Here is a 26,992-nt window from a genome sequence, read left to right as displayed (position 1 = left end):
ATGATAGTCATTTTCTATATCGCACAGAGACAAACCCGCGATATATCGAGTATAGCCCTAGGTGAAAATATGTTTTTTGTTGTGATATGGTTTCTGTAGGAGGAAAAACATGACACAAACCTTCCTAATTGTTAGAAAGCCCACTGTGTAATATGTTTGTGTTTATGCTTCACTGATGAGTATTTAGGGAGCACCGTTTTGTCCTACTAATTTCAGCGGCCCTTGAACTCACCATTTCTCTGACGCTGCCACAGAAAGACGTGTTTTATGCCACTCCTTCTTTGTCTCATTTTGTCCACCAAACGTTTCATGCTGTGCGTGAATGCACAAAGGTGAGCTTTGTTGATGTTATCGTATTGTGTTGAGTGCTAATCAGGCATATTTGGTCACTGCATGACTGCTATTTAGGCTAGCTGTATGTACATATTGCATCATTATGCCTCATTTGTAGATATAATTGAGCTCATTTAATTTCCTTTACTTATGTTCTCTGTATATTTAGTTTATTTTTCCATGTTTCATGACACATTATCCGTACGTAATATTGGCTGCATTTCTGATAGTTGTTTGTGCGCCATGTTGTTCCAGACCACAGCAAACGTTACCCAGCTTGCAAAGATTGTAATAAATCCATTCGAAGAAGACAGCCTAACGTTTCCTTTAACTTGGACACACACATCTATTCCTTTGGCCATTCTAAGACAGTCATTTCCAGGAGTTATCTCAACCTCTGAGAAGTTTAATCAATGTTTTCCAATGTTGTATAAATGTGTAGAATAAATATTACATTTCAAAATTTTTGTTAACGAAGATTTGCGTCAGCCTGCGACACATGGTCATTTTGATAGTAGGCTAATATAGCTAATTAGCCACTTACATAATGTGTTGCCATCATTATAACACTTATATAAGTCTTTACATTTTTTGCGGCTCCAGACCGATTACTTTTTTGTATTTGTGGGTCTGTTCCTGTCTCTGGCCGTGCTGCCCCTAGCCCAGCTGACGATGGTGTGGAGCTCTGCAGAGTGTATGTAGGTGTTGAAAATGTATGTTTGTTTTGTTTTGTTGTTTGTGTATGCATGGTGCAAACATGTGCGAAATGTGTATTATTTATTCCACATTTTTGGATTTTTCGTTGTGTTTCGCTTTTGTAGCTGTATGTGGAGATGGCGCCGTTGAAGTGGCAGATGGTTGCATCAGCGTTGAGCTCCTTTAATGTATTTTACGTCCTTTGTGTTCTTAGATGTTTCCTTGCGTTTTTTTTTACCTTATTTTTTGTGGACTTTTTGTATCTGCAGTGCAACCACATAATTTCCCCTTTGTGGGATAAATAAAGTCTACCATATCCTAATTCCAAACGGGTCACTTGCAGGAAGTATGTGGGAAGGCAAGATTGTTTTAATAATATCTACGCCAGACCTAGGCAAATTAAGGCCCGGGGGCCACTTGCGGCCCTTTGAGCTTTTCAATCTGGCCCGTCGGACATTCCCCCAATTTTTTTAAAATCTTTAAGATGGAAACTGTAGCTGCCATTATGATGTGTAGTGATGTTTTCAAATTACCGTAAGTCTTGAACTATACAAAGTATTTCAATTGTTGGAATCTGTGCTTTTGCATTATATACTAGTTACTATGGTAATCTAATTAGTTACTATGGTCATCTACATCACAGCAGCTCAGAGGAAGCACCAAGCAGTGTGGGTGCGGAGCATTTCCTGAAATGCAGTGTCAGGGACAGACGCGGAAGGAGATTTTTACAACAAAGTTCTAAAACTTAGTAATATATCAGATATATCAGATTGTAGGTGGTTTTTTTTTTTACCCTTCGCGTTCATATGTTTGTTGCATTTTTTGTTGTGTTTCGCTTAATTGTAAAATATGTCGATCGAGAGGGGGTGTGAGGTTCATATGTTGTCAATATTCAGTGTTTTATTGTTCATAGTTAACATTGTAAATCCCACATTCTTTATTTTCATGTACATTCTGGGTGTCTCATTCAGTAAAAGAAATTACAATTCCATTCAGTTTTTTAAGGCGGTCTGTCATAACGTTTTCAGCATTCAATCAGACATTATTGTGAGGTTTTGTATTAGTGTTCCTAAAAATAGGACCCGAGCACACATACTGTACAGCAGATTTTCACAGCTCACATACATATATATATATATATATATATATATATATATATATATATATATATATATATATATATATATATATATATATATATATATATATATATATATATAGTGCATTCCGCCCGAATGCTGCTGAGATAGGCTCCAGCGACCCCAAAAGGGACAAGCGGTAGAAAATGGATGGATGGATGGGATATATATATATATATATATATATATATATATATATATATATATATATATATATATATATATATATATATATATATATATACACTACCGTTCAAAAGTTTGGGGTCACCCAAACAATTTTGTGGAATAGCCTTCATTTCTAAGAACAAGAATAGACTGTCGAGTTTCAGATGAAAGTTCTCTTTTTCTGGCCATTTTGAGCGTTTAATTGACCCCACAAATGTGATGCTCCAGAAACTCAATCTGCTCAAAGGAAGGTCAGTTTTGTAGCTTCTGTAACGAGCTAAACTGTTTTCAGATGTGTGAACATGAGTGCACAAGGGTTTTCTAATCATCAATTAGCCTTCTGAGCCAATGAGCAAACACATTGTACCATTAGAACACTGGAGTGATAGTTGCTGGAAATGGGCCTCTATACACCTATGTAGATATTGCACCAAAAACCAGACATTTGCAGCTAGAATAGTCATTTACCACATTAGCAATGTATAGAGTGTATTTCTTTAAAGTTAAGACTAGTTTAAAGTTATCTTCATTGAAAATAAGGACATTTCAATGTGACCCCAAACTTTTGAACGGTAGTGTAAATATATATATATATATGTATATGGATGGATGGATGGATACGTATATATATGTATATATATGTATATATATATATATACAGTATTGCACATATCCCAAAACATTAGGCACCACTAATACATACATGAGTGGAAATGACATACTATGCACTACACTAAAATAAATATGCTAAAAGATCACCATAATAAAAACACTGTAAAGAAATATTGCTCAACCTTTAGGCTGAAGCCGCTATGTCCAGGAATTTGAGGGCGGTTGGAACAATTTAATAAAACGATTGAGTTTGCAGTAATAGAAGTAGGAATCAAACAGCTCAGTCAGCATTATTAGCTACACCAACTACTAAGTAAGATCATTTTATAAATCAAACAGATGTGCTATTCATGTATTTATACTTTTGTAGAAGATTTTCAAACCTTGATGTATCTGACTTGTGTGGATGGTGGAAAAGTCTTGACGGAACATCTAATTGATTAATTGAGTCCGTCCCAAGACATGTCTAAAAGACTATGACCAACCTTAATAACCACCATTTATTCACACAAACCTCTAAGCTCACAGGTCACTGAACGATGAAGGGCAAGTGGCTTTTGACATCCCATTTAAAAGCAGAAACATGCGCACGCCACACACGCACACATACACCATGAAATAAGAGAGGCCATGCCTAATTCTCTGTGTCTTTTGGGCTGCCATTGCAAGTACAGCCTGGCAAATGTATCAATTTATATGCAGTGCTGCTTGCAGTTTACACACACACACATACACACACACACACACACACACACACACACACACACACACACACACACACACACACACACACACACACACACACACACACACACACACACACACACACACACACACACACACACACACACACACACACACACACACACACACACACACAAAGAGCTCGGAAGAAAAAAAGATACATTTTCCAGTTTCAGATTTTGCTTTTTATCGCTCGCTTCTCCTCGTTCACAGTTCCACAAGCTTTCTTGCCAACCGAGAGAAAACTGGGAGAGCTGGCCATCAGTATTGTGTACTTGTTTATTTTTTGTAAAGTTGTGGAGGGAAATGACTTTCAACAAAATAAAGGTCTCAGGAAGCTGCTTACACAAGAACATATTTTGGCATATTTTCTGTGTTCTGTTTTACTGCTGGTTTTGCAGCAATACAAACCCCAAACCAGTGAAGTTGGCACGTTGTGTACACTTTGCATCAGTCCATCCTCGATTAGCTCGGGCCCAGCGTTTCTGGGTGTTGTTGATAAGTGGCTTTGGCTTTGCATAGTAGAGTTTCAACTTGCACTTACATATGTAGCGATGGTGTGTAGTTACTGACATTGCTTTTCTGAAGTGTTCCTGAACCCATGTGGTGATATCCTTTACACACGGATGTCGGTTTTTGATGCAATACCGCTTGAGAGATCAAAAGTCGCGGGCATTCAATGTCACATGCAGTTATTTCTCCAGATTCTCTGAACCTCTTGATTATATTACAGACCTTAGATCAGGGGTCCCCAAACTACGGCCCGCGGGCCGGATCCGGCCCTCCAGCATCCAAAATCCGGCCCACAGGAAGTCCCAAGTTTAAAAAAATATATATATATTTTTTTTAAAAATCTTTCCTTTCTAATCCATTTTCTACCGCTTGTTACTCTTGGTGTCTCCTAGTCGCTCAGGCAAATCATATTGTCTAAAAATGAATTTTCCCATCGATTACGTGACAATGTTAAATGTTGATGAACATCAATGTTAATTGATGTTAGCCTTCCGCCCGATTGTAGCTGAGATAGGCTCCAGCACCCCCCCGCGACCCCGAAGGGAATAAGCGGTAGAAAATGGATGGATGGATGACAAAATGGATTATAAAGACAATGTATATATACATTATATATATATATATATATATATATATATATATATATATATATATATATATATATATATATATATACACACAGCCTGGCCCCCGGCCAAATTTTTTTAACCCAATGCGGCCCCCGAGTCAAAAAGTTTGGGGACCCCTGCCTTAGATGGTGAAATCCCTAAATTCCTTGCAATAACTTTTTGAGAAATGTTGTTCTTAAACTGTTCCACAATTTGCTCACGCATTTGTTCACAAAGTGGTGACCCTCATCCCATTCTTGTTTGTGAATGACTGAGCATTTCATGGAAGCTGCTTTTATACCCAATTATGGCACCCACCTGTTTCCAATCAGCCTGTTTTGTTGATAAACATTCCTCAACTTTCTCAGTCTTTTTTTCCCCTTGTGCCAGCTTTTTTGAAACATGTTGCAGGCATCAAATTCCAAATGAGCTAATATTTGCAAAAAATAAAGTTTTCCAGTTCGAACGTTAAATATCTTGTCTTTGCAGTCTATTCAATTGAATATAGGTTGAAAATGACTTGTAAATCATTGTGTTCTATTATTATTTACGATTTACACAACGTGCCAACTTCACTGGTTTTGGGGTTTGTAGTTTGTTGTGGATTTTATTAAATTTTGTTGAATTCATTATTCAATCATCATTTTATTTTTATAATTGAATTATTTCAAATTCTATTCAGTTCAAATTCCGTAAAAATGATTTTTTTATTGGAATTTTTATGTTTTCGTTTTTCTAGTACAGGTTTATGTGTTGTGTGTTGCCTGTCTGCTTTCTGTTGCTGTACCTGTACTTGGCGTTTTGGGGCGGAGCCACTGGAGCACACCTGCATGCACTTATCATTTGGCCTCCTTGAGACTTGCTGCCAGGATTGTAATCATGCCAACACGCTCCTGCATCACTTATCCTGGTTGTTGTTGTTCTCAAGTGTAGATTCGTTAGTTTGGCCTATTATTCCTTGAACTGTTGCAAGTACTCTGGGTTGCAGGCCTGCTTCTGTTCCTTTGCTGACCATCCCTATTCTGGTGGCATTGGCCATTTTAAGCTGTTCTTTGTTTTTGTTCTATTTTTACCCAGCGCTTTTTCTTCGTAAATATTGTTTTAAAACGTTTCCAGTCTGTTTCTGCTTTTGGATCCTACTTCCAGCTAAGCACTTCAAAAGTAACCAATTTGGTACAGTTATCGTTTAAAGCCCCACTGAAGAACTTTCAGTTTTGGTTGATTTTGGCAGCGCCAGTGGACCAAAGCCGTAGTGTTTTGCCAAAAACTTTTGCAGACTACGCACTTGGCAACTATGAGACTTATTTGAATAAAGGCGTTAATTGGAGCATACACAGTAGTTAGACTTTCTATGTTTATTTTTATTTGACTTTCATCTAAGTCACAGCAACTCAGACCAGGCACCAAGCAGTGTGAGTTTCCACTCTGGCCGTGTTTCCAGAGTGGCCAGCCTGAAATGCGGGTGTCAGGGACAGACGCGTAAGGAGATATTTACAACAAAGTTCTAAAGCTTAGTGATTTATCAGATATATCAGATTGTACGTGGGGTTTTTTTACCCTTCATGTTCATATTTCGCAGTGTTTGTTACATTTTAAGTTACATTTTAATTTCAATCGAGAGGGGGTGTGACATTCATATGTTGTCAATATTCAGTGTTTTATCGTTCATAGTTAATATTGTAAATCCCACATTCTTTATGTTCATGTACATTCTGGGTGTCTCATTCTGTAAAAAAATGTACAATACCATTCCGTTTTTTAAGGCGGTCTGTCATAACGTTTTTAGCATTCAATCAGACATTATTGTGAGGTTTTGTATTAGTGTTCCTAAAAATACGACCCACGCACACATACTGTATAGTAGATTTTCACAGCTTTTATATATATATATATATATATATATATATATATATATATATATATATATATATATATATATATATATATATATATATATATATATATATACATATATATATACAAACCCCGTTTCCATATGAGTTGGGAAATTGTGTCAGATGTAAATATAAACGGAATACAATGATTTGCAAATCTTTTTCAACCCATATTCAGTTGAATATGCTACAAAGACAACATATTTGATGTTCAAACTGATAAACATTTTTTTTTTTGCTATTGCAAGGAATTTAGGGATTTCACCAGCTACGGTCCGTAATATCATCAAAGGGTTCAGAGAATCTGGAGAAATCACTGCACGTAAGCAGCTAAGCCCGTGACCTTCGATCCCTCAGGCTGTACTGCATCAACAAGCGACATCAGTGTGTAAAGGATATCACCACATGGGCTCAGGAACACTTCAGAAAACCACTGTCACTAACTAAAGTTGGTCACTACCTCTGTAAGTGCAAGTTAAAACTCTCCTATGCAAGGCGAAAACCGTTTATCAACAACATCCAGGAACGCCGTCGGCTTTGCTGGGCCTGAGCTCATCTAAGATGGACTGATACAAAGTGGAAAAGTGTTCTGTGGTCTGACGAGTCCACATTTCAAATTGTTTTTGGAAACTGTGGACGTCGTGTCCTCCGGACCAAAGAGGAAAAGAACCATCCGGATTGTTATAGGCGCAAAGTTGAAAAGCCAGCATCTGTGATGGTATGGGGGTGTATTAGTGCCCAAGACATGGGTGACTTACACATCTGAAAGGTACATACAGGTTTTGGAGCAACATATGTTGCCATCCAAGCAATGTTACCATGGACGCACCTGCTTATTTCAGCAAGACAATGCCAAGCCCCGTGTTACATCAACGTGGCTTCATAGTAAAAGAGTGCGGGTACTAGCCTGGCCTGTCTCCCATTGAAAATGTGTGGCGCATTATGAAGCCTAAAATACCACAACGGAGACCCCCGGACTGTTGAACAACTTAAGCTGTACATCAAGCAAGAATGGGAAATAATTCCACCTGAGAAGCTTAAAAAATGTGTCTCCTCAGTTCCCAAACGTTTACTGAGTGTTGTTAAAAGGAAAGGCCATGTAACACAGTGGTGAACATGCCCTTTCCCAACTACTTTGGCACGTGTTGCAGCCATGAAATTCTAAGTTAATTATTATTTGCAAAAATATATATAAATATAAAATTTATGAGTTTGAACATCAAATATGTTGTCTTTGTAGTGCATTCAATTGAATATGGGTTGAAAAGGATTTGCAAATCATTGTATTCCGTTTATCTAACACAATTTCCCAACTCATATGGAAACAGGGTTTGTATATATATATATATATATATATATATATATATATATATATATATATATATATATATATATATATATATATATATATATATATATATATATATATATATATATATATATATATATATATATATATATACACACACACATAGATAGATAGATAGATAGATATAATTGGCCCCCCGAGTCAGAATAATTGCCCAGGCCTGCTCTAGTCTTTAAATAGACCCCTTTTCAGACCAGTTGACCTGCCGTGTCTTTTCTTTTCTTCTATGCCCCCCTCTCCTGCGTGGAGAGGTTATCAGGTGACCACAGATTCTGCGCGAGCTGTTCAAAGTTAGGACCCGGGGTGGACCACTCCTCTTTGCAACAGTTGGGGACGTCTCTGCGCTGCTGACTTGTCTCCATTCAAGATGATCCCCTGCTGGCCCCACTATGGAACTGGACTCTCACATTATTAACTAGATCCACTTGGCATCCATTGCACCGGTTACCCGGGGGATGTCATTGTGGCTTGTGCAGCCCTTTGAGACACTTGATACAAGGGCTTTATAAATAAACTTTGATTGATTGATTCTCAGTGGCCTAGTGGTTAGAGTATCCGCCTTGAGATCGGTAGGTTGTGAATTCAAACCCCGACCGAGTCATACCAAAGACGATAAAAATTACCTCCCTGCTTGGCACTCAGCATTAAGGGTTGGAATTGGGGGTTAAATCACCAAAAATGATTCCCGGGCGCAGCCACTGCTGCTGCCCACTGCTCCCCTCACCTCGCAGGGGGTGAACAAGGGGATGGGTCAAATGCAGAGGACAACTTTCACCACACCTAGTGTGTGTGTGACAATCATTGGTACTTTAACTTAAAGGCCTACTGAAATGAATTGTTTTATTTAAACGGGGATAGCAGATCCATTCTATGTGTCATACTTGATCATTTCGCGATATTGCCATATTTTTGCTGAAAGGATTTAGTAGAGAACAACGATGATAAAGTTTGCAACTTTTGGTCGCTGATAAAAAAAAGCCTTGCCCCTACCGGTAGTAGCGTGACGAAAAAGGTTGAAAGGCTCCTCACATTTCCCCATTGTTTACACCAGCAGCGAGAGAGATTCGGACCGAGAAAGCGATGATTACCCCAAAAATTTGAGCGAGGATGAAAGATTCGCGGATGAGGAACGTGAGAGTGAAGGACTAGAGTGCAGTGCAGGACGTATCTTTTTTCGCTCTGACCGTAACTCAGGTACAAGGGCTCATTGGATTCCACACTTTCTCCTTTTTCTATTGTGGATCACGGATTTGTATTTTAAACCACCTCGGATACTATATCCTCTTTAAAATGAGAGTCGAGAACGCAAAATGGACATTCACAGTGACTTTTATCTCCACGACAATACATCGGCGAAACACTTTAGCTACGGAGCTAACATGATAGCATCGGACTCAAATGCAGATAGAAACAAAATAAATAAACCCCTGACTGGAAGGATAGACAGAAGATCAACAATACTATTAAACCATGGACATGTAAATACACGGTTAATGCTTTCCAGCCTGTCGAAGCTTAACAATGCTGTTGCTAACGACGCCATTGAAGCTAACTTAGCAACGGGACCTCACAGAGCTATGCTAAAAACATTAGCTCTCCACCTACGCCAGCCAGCCCTCATCTGCTCATCAACACCCGTGCTCACCTGCGTTCCAGCGATCAACGGAGCGACAAAGGACTTCACCCGATCACCGATGCGGTCGGCGGCCCGGAGACAGAGGAAGTCAAGGTGAGGTCGGCGGCTAGCGCGTCTGCTATCCATCTCAAAGTCCTCCTGGATGTGTTGCTGTAGTCCGCCGCTAATACACCGATCACACCTACAGCTTTCTTCTTTGCAGTCGCCATTGTTCATTAAACAAATTGCAAAAGATTCACCAACACAGATGTCCAGAATACTGTAGAGTTTTGGGATGAAAACAGAGCTTTTTTGTATTGGATCCAATGGGGTCCGAATACTTCCGTTCTCTCCGTGACGTCACGCGCATACGTCATCATATCTAGACGTTTTCAACCGGAAGTGTCGCGGGAAATTTAAAATTGCACTTTATAAGTTAACCCGGCCGTATTGGCAAGTGTTGCAATGTTAAGATTTCATCATTGATATATAAACTATCAGACTGCGTGGTTGGTAGTAGTGGGTTTCAGTAGGCCTTTAACATTGAATAAAGGTGTTAATTGGAGCATTCACAGTAGTTAGACTTTCTATGTTTATTTATATTTGACTTTCATATCTAGTAATTATATATACGTCATGTTTACACTGTATATGCTGTATAAAAATAGTTTTTCCTACTTCCAACAAAATTGTGACCATCTATTTTCCGATCGATACGATTGTAGTCGGGTCAAAAGACGACAACCGTATCTGGAGTTGGAAAAAATTAATCTGCATTGGGAGGTTGCTTACAGCCACAGTGCTTGATACTAATTAGGGACTCCTGCAGTTATTTTTGCGTTTGTCGACCAAGCACCATAGAGGAGACTCAGTGGTTGATAGAATAGAAGTGTTGCTATTTATGTAATTCTATCGTCACAAATAAAAACTGGTACACACACACATGCCACACGCACAAAAAAGGCATTCAGACACAAACACCTTTCCTGCTGTGTGTTTGAGTAGTGAAATAACGTGCAGCTTACTTTTGCATATAGCTGTATTCTACTGTCTCACTATGCATTCTCCCCCTTTTTTCCTGCCCTGTTAATGGCATGGCAAACTGACACAGCGCATATCTATGGTTATCAGAAATGCACTACAGCAACACTTTCATCGCAGAAAGCGATAAAAGTGCATCTCTCTCAAGATCAGAAGCTGGTTTGGATGACATCAGACAATTAGGAAAAGAGCCAAGTCAACCACTGAATCACGCGGCTTATCTGTTGCCCGCCTGGTGGGAAACTCACAAGAGTTCACAAGACGCTGAGCGGATTGAAATGTGCTTCTTGTAGCTGTAGGCAGTGGATTACAAACACATCAAGGGGGAAATCAATAATTAAAAAGCTGGAGATGCAGCTGCAAATGACTTTGAAGTAGAAAATTACAAGAAAAAAAATAAAAAAATTCAATTAAATACATTTTATTTACATAGCACCAATTAAACACAGAAGTTACATCAAAAGGGCAGCAGGTCTAGAACCAGGTTCCTCATGCAATAAAATAGAACTAACTGAACCCCAACTTGTGCAAGGAAAAACTCTTCATACGAAAAAAAAAACCTAACAGAACCCAGACTCTGTGAGGTGGTTGTCTGCCTCGACCAATTGGGTTGAGATAGGGAGACAGTAGACCAGGGGTGTCAAACAAATTTTAGCTCTGGGGCCGCATGGAGGAAAATCCGTGCACTTGTCTGGCCGGACTATTAAAATCATGGCATTATAACTAAAACATAAAGACAACTTCAGATTGTTTTCTTTGTCTTACTTTGGCCAAAAATAGAACAAACACATTCTAAAAATATTACAATAAAAATATAGAAAAAAATACCGCCTGCGGTAAAGTTTAGATCCATGAAGGAAAGAAGAAAGTGAATGAATGTTTATAACTGAATTAATTTACATATGCATAAAATTGTGTTTTCTTTTGTATTATTTTTTTTAATGAATTAATTAACGTTTATGACAACCTTTTTCCAAAACACAATATAGAATGTGAGATATAACAGGATAATGCATACATTTATCATTTGTTTTCAAAACGGTTAAAAAAAAAAAGTGGGACCCCAAACATTTACTGTGGGACCCCATTTTTATGAGGTCCCTGGGACCCCTGTTTGAAAATGCCTAGCGCTAACACTGATGGAGTATTGGTGCGTGCCTGCGGGGCCAGTTCTAATACTAATCAAATATCATCCCGGGGGCCATAGATAATTCCTTTGGCCCGCGGGCCTTGACTTTGACACCCCAGCAGTAGAAGGACAGAGGGTGGATAGAGAGAGAAAACAGGGCAGAGGGGTTTAGCGACAGGGAGAGGGGCGAAAGCCAATAGGCACAAAAACAGCCCTGTCAGCATTAATAATACTCATATGATGACAGCAATGTCCGAAAGACTATCACAGCAAATGTGAGCAGTCAATTCATACGTTCATGTGTGTTACCTGCACAATAAAAATAAGAGACGTGTTTTACCTTCTTCTTGTTGGTGGGGCAGATGTAGAAGCTGGTCACCACAATGGTGGTCCCTGGCACCAAGTTGAGCTTCGTGTAGGTAGTGCCGAAGTCGCTGGATCTGAAACAAATACAGTTTTAACCTCTTAAAGCCTAAATCATTCTGCTCAAAAAAGACCAACACAGATATTTTTTTGTCCAGTGTCCACTTTCTGTGCTGCTTACTTTAGACATGAACATTTTACTTCTGTGCTGCTTAGTCAGTGATTTGTACTCTATGGTTTTGAAGGACTACGTTGTAGCTTTCAAACTAGACAAAGGTTGTCGCATTAGTGTCTTCTTTTACAAAATTATTCTGACATGTCGAGGCTGCCCCAGACTAAACTGGGGGTCCTAAGCAGATTTTTATTTGGAGACCTCTTGTCATGACCTGCCTGGACAGGTTGGACTTTGTGCGCCTTTGAGTTTGCTTAGTTTCAGTGCTCTTCCCCTGCCTCGGCAGTAAGTATAGAGCACTGATTGAATACACCTGCCTCTGATCAATAATCAGAGGGCTTCATAGGCCTCGCTTCCCAGTCAGCGCTGGATAATTTACAAACGGTTTGTGTTGCATGTGTGCGATTGTTTGTTCATGCTTTGTTTAGTTTATCAGCTTCCCGTGCACTTCCATGTTGCACTATTTTTTTTTGTGCAATCCCAGCTGCATTAGTTTTTGTTTCCTCTTTATTGAAATACAGTTTTTCCTGCATGGCATGTCCTGTCTCCGCATCATGGGGTAACTTCCCCCTCTGATTACAATTTTTTTCCAGTTTTATATCGATGTGAAACAATTGATTTACTTTTTAAATCAAATTTTGATTTCTATTCTATGCTGCCCTTTTTTTGCTGCAGCTGTTATATACTGTAATATTGTACATGGTAATGGGATTTGTTACATATTGTAAATAGAGATGTCCGATTGTATAGGACTGCCGATATTATCGGTCGATAAATGCTTTAAAATGTAATATCGGAAATTATCGGTATCGGTTTAAAAATGATCGGTATCGGTTTCAAAAAGTAAAATGTATGACTTTTTAAAACGCCGCTGTGTACACGGACGTAGGGAGAAGTACAGAGCGCCAATAAACCTTAAAGGCACTGCCTTTGCGTGCCGGCCCAATCACATAATATCGATGGCTTTTCACACACACAAGTGAATGCAATCATACTTGGTCAGCAGCCATACAGGTCACACTGAGGGTAGAGGTCTAAACAACTTTAACACTGTTACAAATATGCGCCACACTGTGAACCCACACCAAACAAGAATGACAAACACATTTCGGGAGAACATCCGCACCGTAACACAACAGAACAAATACCCAGAACCCCTTGCAGCACTAACTCTTCCGGGACGCTACAATATACACCCCCCCCCCCCCCCCCACACACACACACACCTCAACCCCGCCCACCTCAACCTCCTCATGCATGTCCCAAATTCCAAGCTGCTGTTTTGATGCATGTTAAAAAAAATAATACACTTTGTGACTTCAATAATAAATATGGCAGTGCCATGTTGGCATTTTTTTCCATAACTTGAGTTGATTTATTTTGGAAAACCTTGTTACATTGTTTAATGCATCCAGCGGGGCATCACAACAAAATTAGGCATAATAATGTGTTTATTCCACAACTGCATATATCGGTATCGGTTGATATCGGTATCGGTAATTAAGAGTTGGACAATATCGCATACCGGCAAAAAAGCCATTATCGGACATTTCTAATTGTAAATATTATATAAAAATATAATATATCAGTACCTGCGATGAGGTGGCGACTTGTCCAGGGTGTGCCCCGCCTTCCGCCCGAATGCAGCTGAGATAGGCTACAGCAACCCCCGAGACCCCGAAACGGACAAGCGTTAGAAAATGGATGGATGGATGGAATGTATGGATGGAATATATCAGTACATATTATATACTGTATATATAAAATGTTAATATTACATGTATGTTATATATTATATTGCTACTATGGTACATTTTTAGTCTACTTTATTCCCTGCATTATCCTGTCTATCCATACCCTTTACATCCTTTGTAACTGAGCTACTGTGTGGAACAATTTCCCTTGTGGATCAATAAAGTTTGTCTAAGTCTATTTGATTCTTCTTTTATGCTAAAACCCATTCAAGGGATATAGTTTTTTTGTGCAAAATCTATTTTAAAGTAATTAAAACATCAATTTATAAATCTTGCAAATCAACTATGACACAGATTCGAGCCCAGTACCTTTGTCTTGTAAGACAAACAATAATTCTGTGTGCTACGGAAGCCAGTCATTTTGCTGTAATGTTCTCGTCAGCGACAGAGCAGGACGCAGCTGCAAATACGTTTACGGTCAAATTTCATATAGAACAACCTGTCATTCACTAAATGCACTTTGTTCAAACCTTTTCACGTAAAACAGGAGCCCTATGATCCCCATTGCACGTGTTTTGCCTATAGGGCGGGCGGTTCTGCATATGTCTGTTTAAGCCTGTCTTCTGTTCAGTTCAGTTTCAAACTGAATCATATTTGTGCTTTGTTTGATTTCTTTGGTTGATCAATTCCATAATTTAATTCCACATGCAGATATGCAAAATTTGTGTAAAAAGTGTTGTACGAGCATACAAACGTTTTAAATTACATTTTCCTCTAAGGTTATATTTCTCCTCTTTTGTTGTGAATAATTGTTGTACATTCTTGAGTAGCAGGTTATAGTTTGCTTTGTACATAATTTTAGCTGTTTGCAAATGCACCAAATCGTTGAATTTCAATAATTGCGATTTAATAAATAAAGGGCTTGTATATTCTCTCTATCCAACATTATGTATTATGTCTTCTGTTTTTCTGGTTACGTGGACATGTGTCAACAATCAGTCCCGGTCAACGTCAACATATACGGTCAACCGCTTAAGTCGACATAGAATGTAAGAGCCAAAATGGTAATTTCAATGAAAAATCGGTTTGTTTATGTCGACTTTATCATTAACGCTAAGCGGCGTCGAGTTACACATCATCAAAACGTGCACAATGTGACTTGCTCTATAGTGCAAAGTGAGCTTCAAATTAAAGCACAACATTATTAACTAGGGGTGTGGGAAAAAATCGATTCGAATTCGAATCGCAATTCTCACGTTGTGCGATTCAGAATAGATTCTCATTTTTAAAAAATCGATGTTTTTATTTTTTTTAAATTAATTTTTTAATTTTTTTTAATTAATCAATACAACAAAACAATACACAGCAATACCATAACAATGCAATCCAATTCCAAAACCAAACCCGACCCAGCAACACTCAGAACTGCAATAAACAGAGCAATTGAGATCAGACACAAACATGACACAGAACAAACCAAAAGTAGTGAAACAAAAATGAATATTATCAACAACAGTATCAATATTAGTTACAATTTCAACATAGCAGTGATTAAAAATCCCTCATTGACATTATCATTAGACATTTATATATTAAAAAAAAAAAGAACAATAGTGTCACAGTGGCTTACACTTGCATCGCATCTCATAAGCTTGACAACACACTGTGTCCAATATTTTCACAAAGATAAAATAAGTCATATTTTTGGTTCATTTAGTAGTTAAAACAAATTTACATTATTGCAATCAGTTAATAAAACATTGTCCTTTACAAATATAAAAGCTGTTTACAAAAATCTACTACACTGCTTGCATGTCAGCAGACTGGGGTAGATCCTGCTGAAATCCTATGTATTGAATGAATTAAGAATCGTTTTGAATCGGAAAAATATCGTTTTTGAATCGAGAATCGCATAGAATCGAAAAAAAAAAAAAGATTTTGAATCGAATCGTGATGCCAAGAATCGATATTGAATCGAATCGTGGGACACCCAAAGATTCGCAGCCCTATTATTAACCCTTGTGTAATGTTCATATTGTTGTTACTCAGCCAGCGTTTGTGGGTCTGATGGACCCGTTGCATTTTGTAGCTTTTAATGCCTCACAATCAAACACTTTTATGTTAAAATACTGAACAGATGTTTACCTTATCCCAATAAACATCTGTTCACAGGGATTCTTCTTTTGTGTTTCTGCACCTGTTCCTGCTGTGTGTGTGTGTGTGTGTGTGTGTGTGTGTGTGTGTGTGGGTGGGTGGTTGGTTGCGTGTGGTACACATAACATCAATTTCCACACTTCCATTAGCCTGGGTCCAGTGGACCCGGACATCTTATATGTCATAGAAATGTGTAGGGGGGGTGTATGGTGTGTGGTCACTAAATATGTATTCTGATATATGTTCTTCACAGAAAATGAGCCAAAGTCAGTGAGTCTCAGTTTGAAAAATTAATTAATTGTATAATTTTTTTTTTAATAAAAAATGAAAACGGGTCCCACAGACCCGAACAACACACAGATCAGACCTGGGGAAATTGAGGCCCGCCCGTTAAGGTTTTTAATCTTGCTAGCCGGACATTCCCAAATATATTTTTTTAGATCTTTAAGATGGAAACTCTAGCTGCCATTATGATGTGCACTGATGTTTTCAAATGGCCGTACGTCTTGAACTATGCAGTTTTTCAATGGTTGGAATCTGCACTTTTGCATGATATACTAGTTACTATGGAAATCTAATTAGTTACTATTGTAATCTAATTAGTTACTATGGTCATCTAAGTCACAGCAGCTCAGACGAGGCACCAAGCAGTGTGGGTGGGGAGCGTTTCAACAGTGTCAGCCTGAGATGCGGGTGTCAGGGACAGACGCGGAAGGAGATTTTTACAACACAGTTCTAAAGTTTAGTGATATATCAGATTATAGGTGGGTTTTTTTTACCCTTCGCGTTCATATTTCGCTGTGTTTGTTACATTTTTGTTGTTTTCGCTTGATTGTAAAATATGTTGATCGATAGGGGGTGTGACGTTCATATGTTGTCAATATTCAGTGTTTTATCGTTCATAGTTAATATTGTAAATCCCACATTCTTTATTTTCATGTACATTCTGGGTGTCTCATTCAGTAAAAAAAAAAAATTAAAGTACCATTCCATTTTTTTAACCATGATGTTTTTCGCATTCAGACATTATTGTGAGGTTTTGTATTAGTGCTCCTAAAATTGATATGGGGGCCCCCAGACACATTTTTTTCTCAAAATTTGCCCCCGAGGCAAAATAATTGCCCTAGATTCTACTCCAGCAACTTAAAAAGTGTACTTATTTTATCATAATTTTTGGATTTGTTAGCCAAGAAAATAAATATTTTGCCTTGGCTAAAAGCTTTATAGTCATGGTGGTCATGCCACAGCAGCTCTCTAGTCACACGTTAATGTGCTAAATGTCTACCACTGCTTACGTCGACACAAATCTACCAGTCTGAGAGGCATCAGCATAAACAGGTTCCAATGTATTGAGCAATTTCCATAACAACGCAGACACAACCGAGCAGCCCCCAGGAAAGAGGTTTATGACTTAACCTGCATTTCGCTGTGGAACATCTGTAACAAAAGAAGAAACAATACCAAAAAAAAGATGGGAGTCTCTCTTGGCTGAACTGAGTCAACAAATACAGATTGGCCTGGATTAGCCTAAACTGAAGCATCTGTAGGATAATGTCAGTGTGTTGCGATTTTTTGTGCAGCAAGACGAGGAGATGGTGCAGTGTTTCACGTAGCTGTGGGCTGCCTCTTAACTCGAGGGAGCCCGCGAGCCAGGAGAAGCCTTGATGAAAGAAAACGATGAGCTAGCACGTCAGCGCAGTTAAGGATGAGAGGATTGGAGTCTTTTGCACAGCAGGACGTCAACCACAGCTAAATTAAACTCTTGCGTACAACAGCCGCAGCATTTTATTTTACCATCCCGACAGCACTCACATGGGGTTAAGTGCATGACAGAGCAACAGGTGGCACAATAACGATTCACTGTAAGGACATTTCAGTCAATCGGAGGCCAGAAAAAAGTCATTTTGGGAAAAGAAACAAGAGCAAAACCAGTCATTGGGGAAAAAGAAGCACGCTTAGTGGCGTTATTAGTTGATCATATCTGGAATATATTAATAACAAAACATATAATTCTTAAAATGATCAAATTTAATATAAAACAAAGTAAAATAAGTAAAAATTTGAATCCAATAAAAAAAAGGCTTAAAGTAACAATCAAACAATCAAAACAAAAAAAGATATGATGCATTTTCCAGAAAGTCAGTCTAAAAAGAAAGAATGGCAGACGAAAAAACTCAACATTAACTATAGACCAGAGCTGGGCAAATATTTTGACTCGGGGGCCACATTGAGGGAAAAAATGTGTCTGTGGGGGCCAAGGTGTATGTGTGTATACATTATATATACACATTTAGCTGTAAAAATCTGCTGTACAGTAAGTGTGTTTAGGTCCCTTTGTTTCAGGAACACTAATACCAAAAGTCACAATTTCAGATAGAGTTCTACAAACGTTATGACAAACCACCTCAAAAAAATTGATGGAATTTAAAAAAATGTTTTACTGAATGGGAGACCTAAAATGTGCATGAAAATAAAGAAAGTGGGATTTACAATATTAACTATGAACAATAAAACACTGAATATTAACAACATATGAACATCGCTCTTCTTTTACTTCTCAGACCAGCTCCTCGATAGTCGTGTATCTTTTACAATCAAGCAAAACACAATAAAAATGTAAAAAAAACCCAGCAAAATATGAATGCAACGTGTAATAAACACCAACAATATGATATATGTCACTTTTAGGCAGAAATTTGTTGTAAAAATCTGCTTCCGCATCTGTTTCTGACACATGCGTTTCGGGCTGAATGCTCTGAAAACAAAACTCTGCTTTGTTCCTCGTCTGAGCTGCTGTGACGTAGATTACCGTAATAACTCGTATAACACTCAAGAGTGCAGATTTCAACCATTGAAATACTTTCTATAGTTCAAGACTTACGGTCATTTAAAAACATCACTGCACATCATAATGGCGGCTAAAGTTTTGGTGTTAAAGGTCTAAAAAAATTACAGGGCCGTATTGAAAATCTTAACGGGCCGCATGAGGCCCGCGGGCCGTATTTTGCCCAGGTCTGCTATAGACAAAGCAAACAGAAACGATAATGCGACTATTCAAGAATGTTTTCTCAGTCTACATAACAGATGATCAGCAAAACGGCATATTGATTTCCCCAAAAGTCGATTTAAGGAGCAACGTTTCCACATAAAAAACCCAGTTTTTGTTGTTTTGGATGGAATTACAACACAAAAATGGATGTTACAATGCAGGTATTGAACAATATCAGCATAATAAGACTAATAAAGATGATTGCAAGAAAATTTTTGTGGTAGGTGCAGTACGGGCATTTTTTTGGCTAGGTTTGGAGCACGTTCTTTAAACGTGCTTGAAATGCAAAAACAAAGGCATGCAAGAAGAAACCAGTGAGGCACAAATGCACTCCTTTGATTGTCGTGTTCCTCCATTTTCATGCCATTACTATTATCATTATTATATAGAGAATTGTTTCTTCAAGAGCCTAAAACAGATGAAAATCTAGCCGAGGACACAAAGAGTGAAAGGGGGAAAAAATGGCAAAAAGTTGTGCAATAATGTGTCAAGACTGCCTCCTTTTCTCTCCCTTTCTTTGAACACCGAGAAATTTAGACATGTTTTGAGGAGACGACAGGCACTGATTCACACTGTAATGTTCTCATTGGGGTGAAAAGACAACAACACCCGAAAGAGAGAAGTAGGACGCCGCAAGTGGGGTATAATGAAGTACTAGGATGAATGACACCAGGATATCTTCCACAAAAAAAGATACACAATCCACTAATTAAACATAAAATAGAGTGTTGAAACAGTGTTGATCGACATACCCACAACTCTTATGCTCTTGAATTCAACAAGCGAGAAATACGCTTGCTTGCCGTTCCGCAATGAAGTGAGCAATCTTCGCCGCCTCTCGCTTCGCACTGAGCATTTAGCCCGTTTGCGTACGTTGTGAACGTGGCAGTTTTGACACGTGGGAAGACAAATAAAAGGAGCAACTTGGCTGTTGATTCCCTAGTAGAAGACATTGCTTGCAGCCAAAATATTTGTTTCCAGAGACCCTGCTGTAGCTACATTTAAATTTGAAAACCCCCACTAATTATTGGAGTAGACTAAAGGCCCCACTGGAACAGTCAAAATGTCTTTTTATACACTTTATGTAAAATGTTATAGTCACGGCTGGTAAGAAAGCTTTCTCTCTATCCAGCTTCTACCAGTAACACTTAGCTATTAACATGTCCAGTAGGCCACCGGGATGAACGTTCCAGTTACCAGGTCAGAAACCAAAATGGCCTAATGCACAAAAGCTATTCTTGCCCTTGCCTTATCTGATTATAGGGCTTACGGAAAAAATGTGCCGTGCTTCTGCAACTTTTACACACGGTGGATGCAGACACCTTTGCACCAAGTAAATAGCAGTCATACATAAGAGATATGTGTAGACGGCAATATGATGGCAGTAAACAACACCAAAACTTTATATGTTCCGTTGAGAATATAGAACATTACAAAAAATCTAAAATCTATCAAAATGATTTTAGTACGACTTTGGTAAGCTATGAAGCCGCACCGCTTGATGGATTGTCGGCGCTTTTAACATAGGAGTATGTGGAGGGAGAAGTGGCCAGTGCGCCTGTAGGAGCAAAGGTGACCGCCTCTGTCTATGGTGCTGAGGACGAGCACCATCGGATAGGGGCGGGGCATGGGCTGACGGCGAGACACAGCTGGCAGGTGATTAGATTTCACAGGTGGTACGTGTTAATCTAATCATCTGTTGTCTTTGACAGTAAGCGGCCGGGAGCAGAAGGGGAGAGAGGATACGGACGTGACTGAGAAGTCACGTTCTGCGGAAGAAAGACTTGAAATAAAATATATGTGCATTAAAAACTTTGTTCAACTTGCACGCCTGGCTCCGGTGAAGTGTCTGTCAGTGGGACCGCTAGGAAGCGACTTCCACAGAGTATTATTAAGGTGCGTGCATAAGGACCGCAAAATGGCACCTATTAGCAGACATATTCCCTGCCGATTTGTTTCGCAATATTATGCAAAACCAACTTTTTTTACCTTCTGGTACCTGCTGATGTATATTTGGGATCTGCATAATTCTTGAAAATGTGCGCGCGTCCGCAGTTGTAGTCTGTGCCGACACCGTAGTCATTAGCTTTTTCTTTTTCTCTATCTTCTTATGTGGCATTCATCTTCCGCTGTTGCCATTTCTAACATAAAGTAGCGTAAAGTTCTTACTTATATCTGTCAGTAGACTAGCTATCAAAGCGCTAAAAACTGTAGTGGGTTTACATAATTCACCCATGGAACTTAAGTTAATAGAGGGTTCCGGTCGGACGGTTTTGTCACGGGACACATTTCCGGCGTTGATGTTGCATTATTGAGCCATGGATGAGGAGATGCTGCTTCGTTATTTATTTACGTAAAGTCTGAATGTCATTAAAACAGTTAGCTCCATCTCTTGACACTTCTTCCACCCCGTCCTTGCATGCTACACCGCTACAACAAAGATGACGGAGAAAAGATGCTGTCGAAGGTGAGCCACGTAAATATGACCGTCCAGAAAGCTACTTGATAGTGTTGTGTCGTTCGCGAACGATTCGTTCGAACGAACGAATCTTTTGAGTGAACGTACTGAACCGAATCACTTCATGAACTGATTCGTTCCTTTCTCAGTTCAGTTGAGCTCCGCCGCGACCATGCCGGTATGAGTGGAACTGGCGCATTCTGTGACTCACTGAACCCTCGACGTCGGCGAACGACGCAGCCAATGAGAGGGCGGGGGGAGGGACTGAGCGAACGATTCGTTCACCACGGATTAACGACATGAATCACTCAGTGAACGACAACGCTCTCGCTCTCTGCTCTGCTTGCCCCAATGCCGCGAGTGATTCTCCTCCCGTCGCGGGGATATGTTTCATGCCATTGGCATCCGTTCTCCATTCATTCTCCAAGCTAACGGCTAATGTTGACTCAAGCCACATGAAAACAAACACAACACGCGCCCCGTCCCCATTATCTCAACACATAAAGTTATGAGAGTAGAGGAGACAGAAAGAAACTCAGTGCAGGCAGGGAAAGGCTGAGCAGCAGCGACGCGAGGGGGAGGGGCCGGGGGTAAAGTGTAGGGCAGGCTGTTTTAAGAAGATTTAAAATAAAAATAATAACTAATGTATGTACACATACATAGGCTATTATTTACACAGTTATTGTAACAAAAATAAATTTCTCCTTGAGGATCAATTCTGATTCATATTATTATTATTATTATCCCTTCTACTGCAACTGTTGTTGATTTTTATATTATTTAAGCTATTTATTTTCTTTTTTATTGCATATTTAAGTTGATATTTCCATTTTTATATTTTTAAATGTAAGCTACAGAAATTTTAGTTTTAATGTTGGCATTTCTGGCACTTGGTTTAATATTTGTTTTGTTTTATTTAAGGTAGCCTATTTATTTTCTTTTTGTTTGCACATTTAAGTTGATATTTTCTTTGTTATATTTTTAAACGTAGGCTACCGAACATTTAGTTTTTATGTTGGCATTTCTGGCTCTTAATTTATTTGTTTTATTTTGAAGGTATTTATTTTCTTTATTTATTTATTGTCGCTGAGGATGTGATTCAGGTTCGCGCTGCACTCACTCACTCACTCATTCAGAATCAGGATTCGCGAACCTACTGACACAGAGAACTGACTGTGTCGCGGAGGAGGACGTCACATTGAGGCTCTCGTTCAGTCACTGTGCGCGTCGTTCATTGCCGCTGGGGAAGCTGTTACTGACTGACTCATGATTCGCCGACCTGCACACAGAACTGCTGCTGCAGAAGTGATTCAGATTCACGTACTGAACTGTGCTGACTGTGGCGCTGTGTCAGTCACTGATTCTAGTGATTCAGTACAGTCAAAAGAACTGCCGATCCCATCACTACTAGGGACTCGCGTTCACCCTATTTGCTGCTTCTCCCGCGAATGTCTGCACTGTACTGTACTACGCACGCCCCCCCTAATTTTTTTTTGGGGGGGGGGGGGATTCGGTGAACGATTTTTTTGAATGAATCAATTTAAGGAACTGATTCTAGTGATTCAGTACAGTCAAAAGAACTGCCGATCCAATCACTACTACTTGAAAATGATCTGTAAAACATAATCTATGCAAAACTTTCACCAAAAAAACACCATTACATGTTATGTAGACCACAAGAAGAAAAAAAAAAGACCCCTTTATTGCGCCTTATAATCCGGTGCGCCTTTTGTATGAACATAGACCTGACTAGACCCGCTCATCGGCAGTGCCCCTTTTAATATGGTGCGCCCTATGGGCCGAAAAATACTGTAAATGTTATCGCCCTGAGAAGGGAGATGTTTGAGTTATACAGATACGAGGACACAACTTCGTTCTGCTCACGTCTGTAATGACTGCCACAAATCAAACACCAAACATCTACAAGTACACAGTATTGCAACAAACATAAAATGCACTCCAGTATTATCATACAGATTTTACATTAAAATAATCGAGTAGATTTTCCTGTTCTTTGCACTAATAGACTTTACCTTAGTGTAACAGTATTTGAAGATGTCTCAACAAGTAAATACAAAGTAAAAACAGTAAGCCTATATTGTTTTAGTAACAAAAGTCACTTATCATTCCTTAATATTAAACAAACTACACTGAATTAGTCCCAGAAACTGTAGTAAATACACATTTCAGCAGCAATATACACAGTTTAATAATTAACTATGCACAGTACCTTTCAATATATTTAACATTGTTGATGCAGTTAGCATCCGCTTTGACATTGGCAGTGCAATTAGCTTTAGCATTAGCTTGGTCATGTATAAAGCCTTGTCGCCTGAAAATACACATATCATAAAAAATGTACTCTTTCAAACATGTTTAAACACTATAAAGATACATTCAGGGGTAAAACTATTTACATAAAGACACTTGTACCTGAGAAGGGAGATGTTTGATTTATACAGATACGAGGACACAACTTGGTTCTGCTCACGTCTGTAATGACTGCAAGGAGGAAGTCAGGTGTCCCCTTATGTAGCTCCCAGCACAACGCGCCCCCTGCTGGAGCCGTCCAATACTACAATGGCTCTTATTAATGCTGGCATGACAATAACATTAGCTCCATATAATACAAATAACGGTGCTTTACTGTTGCCATTAATAACAAACATTTTTAAGTTGCAAATATAAAATGACATAGTAATACAACTCAAGAGCTTACTCTGCTACTTACAATCACTGTATTCTAATAGTAACTAAATGTACATCCTGTCACATAAAGCACAAGAAAAAAATGTATTCACACGACAGTAACATTACCATTAAAGGCCTACTGAAATGATTTTTTTAAATTTAAACGGGAATAGCAGATCCATTCTATGCGTCATACTTGATCATTTCGCGATATTGCCATATTTTTGCTGAAAGGATTTAGTAGAGAAAATTGACGATAAAGTTCGCAACTTTTGCTCGCTGATAAAAAAAAGCCTTGCCTGTACCGGAAGTAGCGTGACGTCACAGGAGCTAGTATTCCTCACAATTCCCCATTGTTTACAATGGAGCGAGAGAGATTCGGACCGAGAAAGTGATGATTACCCCATTAATTTGAGCGAGGATGAAAGATTCGTAGATGAGGAACGTTACAGTGAAGGACTTGAGAGACAGTGATGGACGTATCTTTTTTCGCTCTGACCGTAACTTAGGTACAAGCTGGCTCATTGGATTCCACACTCTCCTTTTTTTATTGTGGATCACGGATTTGTATTTTAAACCACATCGGATACTATATCCTCTTGAAAATGAGAGTCGAGAACGCGAAATGGACATACAGTGCCTTTTATCTCCACGACAATACATCGGCGAAATGCTTTAGCTACGAGCTAACGTGATAGCATCGTGCTTTAACTGCATATAGAAACAAAAAAATAAACCCCTGACTGGAAGGATAGATAGAAAATCAACAATACTATTAAACCGTGGACATGTAAATACACGGTTAATGCTTTCCAGGCTGGCGAAGGTTAACAATGCTGTTGCTAACGACGCCATTGAAGCTAACTTAGCAACTTAGCAACGGGACCTCACAGAGCTATGCTAAAAACATTAGCTCTCCACCTACGCCAGCCAGCCCTCATCTACTCATCAACACCCGTGCTCACCTGCGTTCCAGCGATCGGCAGAAGGACGAAGGACTTCACCCGATGCGTTTGGCGGCCCGGAGACGTAGGAAGTCAAGGTGAGGTCGGCGGCTAGCGCGGCTAGCGCTCCAACAAAGTCCTCCTGGTTGTGTTGCTGTAGTCCGCTGCTAATACACCGATCCCACCTACAACTGTCTTTTTTGCAGCCTTCATTGTTCATTAAACAAATTGCAAAAGATGTCCAGAATACTGTGGAATTATGAAATGAAAACAGAGCTTTTTGTATAGGATTCTACGGGTACCATAACTTCCGTTACTCTGACTTCGTCACGCGCATACGTCATCATACCGCGACGTTTCAGCCGGATATTTCCCGGGAAGTTTTAAATGTCACTTTATAAGTTAACCCGGCCGTATTGGCATGTGTTGCAATGTTAAGATTTCATCATTGATATATAAACTATCAGACTGCGTGGTCGGTAGTAGTGGGTTTCAGTAGGCCTTTAAGGATGTAACAGTATTATAAATATTGCAGTGTTTCGGTTTCGAAGTCTTCAGAATAATAATACGAAAACTTGATGACTGTAGTTTTTCTGGTGTTTCAGCGTTGGCCGGGTCTGTAAATAAACTACATCACCCAGAGTCCTCTGCCATACTTGCCAACCTTGAGACCTCCAAATTCGGGAGATTGCGGGGGCGGGGCCGGGGGGCAGGGTTAAGGGGGAAGAGTATATTTATAGCTAGAATTCACTGAAATTCAAGTATTTCTTATATATATATATATATATATATATATATATATATATATATATATATATATATATATATATATATATATATATATATATATATATATATATATATATATATATATATATATATATATATAAAATAAATACTTAACTTTCAGTGAATTCTAGCTATATATATATATATATATATATATATATATATGTGTATTTTACTATATATATATATATATATATATATATATATATATATATATATATATATATATATATATATATATATATATATATATATATATATATATATATATATATAAAATAAATACTTGAATTTCAGTGTTAATTTATTTACACATATACACACATAACACTCCTCTCTACTCATTGTTGTATTTGAAAGTGCAAAGCTTTGCAGCCTTTGAAGGAGCGTAGGTATGGGCAGTCGAATATTCTGGGTTGGAGTCAATAACCAGGCGAGGTGACAAAGTTACGTCTCTTTACTTCATACTTCAGAACCGACTCCCACACTTGCCATATATTTTGCATTCTTCTTTAGTTGCTTTATTGAGTTTACAAACCCCCTTGCGCTGTTTTGTACTGTTTCTGTACTTGTTTTGATTATTATCAATCAATCAATCAATTCGACCCAACTCTCTCGTTTGAGTCACATATTAAGAGTGTTACTAAAGCGGCCTTCTTTCATCTCTGTAGTATCGCTAAAATTTGTTCCATTTTGTCCACTAGCGACGCTGAGATCATTATTCATGCGTTCGTTACGTCTCGTCTCGATTACTGTAACGTATTATTTTCGGGTCTCCCTATGTCTAGCATTAAAAGATTACATTTGGTACAAAAT

The 26,992-nt window shown here is 38.8% G+C and overlaps 1 protein-coding gene across 8 annotated transcripts in view; it reads right to left on the bottom strand.

Annotated features, from left to right (window-relative positions):
• Nucleotides 1–26,992, bottom strand: part of sorcs2 (sortilin-related VPS10 domain containing receptor 2) — a 484,520-nt gene that overhangs the window by 193,618 nt on the left and 263,910 nt on the right. For 7 of the 8 annotated variants that reach the window (XM_062066129.1, XM_062066128.1, XM_062066130.1 and 4 more), the window contains exon 3: nt 12,203–12,302. In XM_062066129.1, coding sequence (XP_061922113.1) covers nt 12,203–12,302 — 100 coding nt within the window. Of the gene's footprint in view, nt 1–12,202; nt 12,303–24,185; nt 24,292–26,992 lie in introns of those variants that run through there. The other variant, XM_062066136.1, reaches the window with a different exon arrangement.

This window comes from Entelurus aequoreus, linkage group LG12 (assembly GCF_033978785.1).
Source record: "Entelurus aequoreus isolate RoL-2023_Sb linkage group LG12, RoL_Eaeq_v1.1, whole genome shotgun sequence".
Classification (NCBI taxonomy): domain Eukaryota; kingdom Metazoa; phylum Chordata; class Actinopteri; order Syngnathiformes; family Syngnathidae; genus Entelurus; species Entelurus aequoreus.
Note: the sequence above shows the minus strand (reverse complement) of the source record. Positions and strands in the feature narration are given on the sequence as shown.